At 26.8% G+C, this 7,044-nt stretch overlaps 1 protein-coding gene across 1 annotated transcript; it reads right to left on the bottom strand.

Moving 5' to 3' along the window:
* Positions 1 to 228: 228 nt before the first annotated feature.
* On the bottom strand, positions 229 to 1,321 carry LOC130956167 (LOB domain-containing protein 21-like). Its single transcript, XM_057883209.1, has one exon. The coding sequence runs from the start codon at positions 1,189 to 1,191 to the stop codon at positions 619 to 621; it is 573 nt and encodes a 190-aa protein (XP_057739192.1). The 5' UTR covers positions 1,192 to 1,321; the 3' UTR covers positions 229 to 618.
* Between the last annotated feature and the right edge of the window lie 5,723 nt (positions 1,322 to 7,044).

The following is a 7,044-nucleotide window of genomic DNA, read 5'->3' as shown; positions in this document are numbered from 1 at the left end:
TATTTAAGAGCATCACGAAATCAGGTGTAAGTGATTTTAACCGTTGATTTCAATCATAAAATATATATAATTGAAATAATAATTAAGATTAATTTTATAATTGAAACCAACCTTAAAATTATTAAAATACCTAATTCTATTCTATAATATTTTCTGTAGCTTAATATAATAATCTGGAGTGGTAGAAAAGATAATATTTGAGATAAGAAGCTAAGTCAGAACAAGAGATTGAGGATCAGAATTCCATGATCAAATAATGACAACTGATCATATTACTATTACAAAAATGAAATTTATTAGAGAAAGACCAAGGTACCCCTATAATTTTCAGAAGTTCCGATCCTAGGTTCTAATTAATTAATAATACAGGAACCATGAAATTCAACAAAAATACATGACTCAAATAAATAATATATATAAAAAAAACATGTTTAATTTGTTTGAGACTAATAATAAGATGAGAGAGTATCCAAAGTTCCGAATTCAAGACGATGATTTCATGACTCCCTAGTTTTTATTGGCATATACAAAACTAACATAGCTGCTTTTGATTGATTTCGAGTTATTACATTCAAAGGGGCACCCACAAATTAAACATTAAAAAAGAAACACAAAACATTAAAATATGTATGGGATTTGAGTGAAATCATCAACCGCTTGATCATGTCGGCTCAAGAATTGAGATGAAGAAGAAGAGCTATGGCAGAAGCTATCACTGAAATCACTGCAAGGAAAAGGGGGCAAGCTAACATGGGAATAAGAAGAAGAACCATGCATGATTTCGTCGCTACTACTAAAAGTAGTAGTAGCGACCAAAGCAGAATCAGAGGCAGATGTAGTAGAAGCTACAACACGAGCCAGGCGATCTTTAGCTATCGCCAGATCGTGTTGTAGCTCTACCATCTTTCTCTGAAGAAGCGCTATGGCGCCAATGCATCCATAAACCGGGTCGCGGAGCCTGGCTTCAGCCTCATATGCGAGAGAATTCACCGTGTCCTCTCTTTGCTCTTCAGGGACCTCAATGAGGATCTTGCTCACATTGCTTGCTCCGAACACCTTGTGAACTTTCGCGAATTTCTTGCACTCATCGGAGCGAAAATACGGCGCGAAGATGCAGTTGGGGATGCATCTTCTCTTGAGTAATTTGCAGGCTGCACAAGAAGAACTTGAACGAGGCTCATATCCCTTCATAGCTTGCCTTTTCTTTCTTTGTTTTCCACTTTGGCTTACACAAACAAAACCACTTTCCCTATTTTGTTTTCTAAGTTCTATCCTCTATATCCTTTGAGGCTAAAATTAAGTTTATGGTCCTTTATGTAGGTCTTTTCCTCTCTTAGTAATAACTATATTTTAAAATTTGGATATATTATATTATATTATTATACTTATTTCTTTCATTTTTAAAATGTGGTAAAAGTCAATACCATCTTTTATTCATTTATTTAAGTGATGATGACATTCTTTTGGTGGAATCTTTTATTGATAACAATGCTGTTTGATAATTTAATTAAAAGAAATCTATCACTTAAAAAGAATTAAGCTAAATTGAATAAAACTTCAGATGAGACGAGTGAAATTTACACTGAAATTTTCAATTAGATCATTTTTATTTTTTTGTTAAAAAATATTGATTGTATAAAACAATTATATTATGTGTATATTAAAAGAATTATTTACTAAATAATCACCAAATATTAATTTTATTCTACTATATACAAATTTGATTATTTATATATTATATTTTTAGTTATTTTAATAGTGGCTGACTATTTAATTGAAAAGAACATAAATTAGTAATATATAAAAATATATAATAAATAATTTAATAGATAATTTTTAATAAAAACAAAATATTTTTATAATAAAAATATTTTAAAAACAAATATTATTATATTTTTATAAAAATAATAAAAATTTAATTATAAATTTTTAAATTATAAAGTGATGATGGTTAAAAATTTGGTCAAAATTAAATAATTAAAATGATCTCTTTCCAATTTCCAAATGGTCGATTTTAAGAGCTGTTACGTGTCATCACCTATATATGGCTATGAGCTCAGCTGTTGAATGATAAGTGTTAGTAAGGCGAAGCTAAGACCGTTTTGGGTCCTCCATGGGACACTGCTGCTCTTGTCTTTTTAGTTTATACTATATTATTTTCTTTTTCCTTTGAAAATAATTCTCGTGTTTTAAATAAATATATTTTTTAATTAGGAAAATAACTGGAAAGTCTCTAGCACAATGAAATCTGAATAATGAATATATATCTTGGCTATTCCATCATGATTTATTTTTATTTTTTATGGTACTACCATAGTGATTTCGTCATCTTTTATTTTCTTCTTTTTATTGGATTTTTCTCGTTCTTTAATTCCAAGGGGAAAAAAAACATTTAAATAGTAACTAACGTGTAAAGAAATTGAAATTATTGATGCCGTCATAATTGCATTATTAGTAACTATATAAGTTTAACTTTTCCCTTACACAATATTTATTTGTAATTCTTTAAAGAGTACTTTTAGGAATTTTATTAGCAAAAAGATCAAAAAGGAGAAAGTAAAAAAAGAAAAAAGCATACAAACATTTCCATATATATGAACATACATGACACACATTGCATTTGTAATTTTGTGCTTTATGGTTAATCTTGAATGTTCTTGGTTATCACATTCATCCAAATTGGAGGAGGTTGCAATTCCAAAAGTAGGGTCCAAATAATTGATTTATTATGCGGACAATGGGTGATATGTGTGGATAGTTTTCAAGTCAGACATGATAGTTCATCAATAAAGATGGGATATTTTGATTGATTGAATAAAAGAAATTAAACAAGCGGATGAGAATTTTTATTTTTGTATATTGAATTTTGAGTGGTAAAATTTTTAAAGATGATCTAAATTATGTATTATATGTTGTTGTAAGTGTTTATAAAACGTCATTGATATTTTGTCTTTGTATAATTAAAATAATATTTTCTTACAAATTTCAGTAGCATTTTGTCTTTTAATAATTAAAAAAGATTTTTTTTATAAAACATCAATAACATTTTATCTTTTTATAATTAAAATCATATATATTTTTTTAAAATGTCAATAACATTTTATACTATTACCGTAGTAATGTAAAATATTAAAATAATCAAATATTATCGTATTTCACACTGAAATTATTTATATCTAAAAATTTTATCCAGCTGATGAATATAATGGAATTAAAAGTAAATAAATAAATAAAAATAAAGGGATCCGTTGGCAGAGAGAAAGGGATGGTCACAAGAAGGGAACTGATGATGGAATAAAAAATGGGTACTTTTGGAAGAAGCTGAGCATCGGCAGCAACAGCATAAGTGGAGCCAAGAATAATCAATCAAGTTATTGTTTCTGTTGTTTACTGCTTTTTCTATCATGGATATTTAACCCTGTTTTTTTTTCTCTTTGGTCTCCTATCTACTTGTTATACTTTTTGAAATTTTTTATTATATATACTCATTTGTCTTTATTGTTAAATTAAGAATGCCAATTATTGTAATATGTCCAATTTAAACTCATTTTAAGTTCATATAAAATGTTTAGAACAATTATTATTATTATTAGAATTGAACTAATTTATGTCCTAAAGACATATTTTAAAAATATAATAATAAAATTTTTTTAATATTTTTAATGTATTTAATATATTGAAAATATATAAAAATAATTTTTATAAATTATTTTTTATGGTATATTTAACCTGTATACTTAAAGACACAAGTTAGCAAAATTATTATTATTATTATTTTGTGTTTAAAATATTTTTATAAGTATTTAAAGATGAATATAAATGTGTAGGAGCAAATAGGATATGAGATGGGATAACTTTTGTACGGACCAGATGTGAGTTTTGGTAGTAAAAATTCACGGGTATGATCAGGATGAAGTAGGAGCCTAGGAGGGATTCAATAATAGAGTGTAGAGTAAGATTTGGGTTGAACTAAAAGTTGTCCTAAGTTCCATGTTGTCTCATTGTTATTACTTTTTTTTTTCATTAAATAAGCTATGTGATCTAATTTCCTATTTAATACTGGAGAAATATGCATGAGTCTCAATTTATGAAACGTAATAGTTTGATTAATATATATTAGCCTCTACTAATTTTTCTTCAAAGATAAATTCATTTCTAACAAAAGAATATGACAAATAGGTCACCCCAATATTTTGGTATATATAATAAGGGAAAGTATGAGGAGCCAATGAGATATTTATACAATGTGTACAATGGAGGTTTATAGAGTATTAGAGATATAATTATTAGTGTTACATTTTCCTATTAGCTGAAGCTTTTGGGATGAGTGGTATCATGACATGGTATTAAAGCGCTAGATCCGAAAGGTCAAGAGTTCGATCCTTGGTGAACCCAAAAATTAAACTAATTTTTCGAGAAGATGTTTATTATCCTTTGTACTCGGATGGTTATTCTAAATAGTATAGGGGATGTTCTCCATTGTCTCCCTAGCGGGATCCATATAATAAACAAAGTAGTCCACAATAAAATAAAGGTGAAATATATGGTAAAGATGTTGTTTTAAAAATGTGCTTACGTGGCAAAATCTAAACCACACATTCTAAAATCACACTTTTCACTTAAAACCGTAACTCTTTACAAAGAAAAGCGTCACCTAATGGAAAAAAGTAAATTAGAAGATTTAAGAGAAGAAATAATTAAATTATCAAAACTAATAGATCAAAAATTAATGATTTTAACCAATGTTAATTGCAATGACACTGAATTCTTAAAATCAATACAAAATGATTTTTCTCAAAATCTTTATTTTACTATAAGTTTTATTGAAGGACTTCAAAAACCTGAAAAAACTTATTTTTCACATGGAATTTCTAAAAAATGCTAACATGGAAATGATTCCCCACATCTTTATCATACTTTTAACCCACAATTAAATTCTATAGTAGATATGCTTGAAGAAATATTAGTATCTATAAAATTTCAAAGAAATAAGGAAAAAGAGAATCCCAAAGAAGAAAAATTTCAAAATATAATCAACATAACAGACTTAAAAGTAAAACCACCATTGAAATTATGAATATCGAAGAAAAATTAGAAGAAGTTACAATGCTTTTTAAACAATTAAAAATGGCTCAAGAAAATAATATTATGGAACATGGTTTTCAAATAGAAGAAGAATTAGTAAATGCTGAAAATATAGAAAATGAAGAACACATTCTAGATTATTCAAGTGACGAAGAACCAGCAATTCCAATACAAGTAAAAAATGAAGCTGGAACATCTAAGGATAATCAATCTCAATTTAAATGGGAAACAGGTTTTGATAATTATGCTTTTAAAAAAGGGTTTATAAATAAAGATTCAAAATATACAAAAATACCATCAAAATACGTTTCTAAAATCCAGGAAATGGAAGGAGAAAGAATGCTCGATTTAGACTGCAAAAAGAACGAAAAAGAAATTTTCGAAAACTGGTTGAATTCCTTCTTATTAGAAGCCTTTACTAATTCAAAACTTAGTGAATTGTCTGGAAGAGACATTTGGAATTACATAGGATTTCATACTAAAGGAACTATAAGAGATTATATGACATCAATAGAAAACCAAATAATAGAAGAATTAGAAACAAAAACAACAGCTTATGATAAGATATTATATATAATGATGATTCTATATAAAGAATTTTTTGGAAAAAATATTATAGATCATAGACAAGAAGTCTATAATAAAGAATATCAAGAAGCAAAAAACCATTTAGCTAATATTCAGATATATGATTTATGTAATGTGGAGTCTTATATATGTGAATATAGAATACATTATTACAAATTAAAAGAAGAAGATAAAAATCATTATCTCAGTATGTATATAACAAAACTTTCATATCCTGCTAATGAATTTATAATGGGAAGATTTATAAGAGAAATAAATAGAGGAACAATTGAAAATAATTTTGGTGGAGCAACCTCTGCAATAAGAGAGGAAATAAAAGAACGTTGTATGCAAGAAGCAACTCAAAAAAGATTTGCAAATATAATTAGAATTTGCTGTCAGGATAATGAAGAGATACCTCAAAAATATGGTCTTAATAAAAATTTTCAAAGAAAAAGAAAATATCAATTTAGAAGAAGAAAATACTATCCAAACTAGAGAAAAAAGAGATATTTTAGGAAAGAAAATAACAATAAAAACAAAGAAATAACTATTGCCCGAATAAAAAAGAAAATTGTAAATGTTGGTATTGCCAAGAAGAAGAACACTACGCAAATGAATGCCCAAAAAAGAAGGATAAAAAGGATCTTACTAAACAAATAGAAATTTCTAAGTCTTGTTTCATGGAACCATTAGAAGAATCTGATGATAACTTAAACTATATTTTTGAATATGTCTCAGAAACAGACTCAGAGACTGAGTAATAATGCTACATTTATTACTATAAAAATAACAGAAAAATTTATAAATGCTTTCATAGATTCTGGAGCAACACAATGCTTTGCTAGTTCAAATATAAAACTTGATTGGAAAAAATTAAAGAAACCATTAAGAGTTAGAATAGCTGACAAATCAATACATAAAATTGACCAAAAAGCAGAGATGGTTGAAATTTTTATTCAAAATTATAGGTTCATTGTTCCATCTATATATATGTTAGATTCTGGAATGGATTTTATCATAGGAAATAACTTTTTAAAGCTATATCATCCATTCATTCAAGAATTAACATATATAGTTTTAAAAGCTCCACACGATTCTTCAATAAATCAAAAATCAAAACGTATAAAAATACCAACTACTACTATAGATAAGATCTTAAAATTTAAAATATTTTCTATATTAGAAACATGTTATTTAAATCTATACTTTCAGATAAATATTCTGAAAAATAATCTTGAAATAAAGATAGAAGAAGTTTTGGATGAAATTTGTGCTGAAAATCCTTTAGATATTAAAAATACAAATAACGAATTAGTAAGCATTAAATTAAAAGATCCCACAAAAGAGATAAATGTTCCAAATAAAATTCCTTATTCCGCAAGAGATAGA

Source organism: Arachis stenosperma, chromosome 10 (genome assembly GCF_014773155.1).
Source record: "Arachis stenosperma cultivar V10309 chromosome 10, arast.V10309.gnm1.PFL2, whole genome shotgun sequence".
Classification (NCBI taxonomy): domain Eukaryota; kingdom Viridiplantae; phylum Streptophyta; class Magnoliopsida; order Fabales; family Fabaceae; genus Arachis; species Arachis stenosperma.
This window is presented reverse-complemented; position numbering and strand designations above follow the sequence as displayed.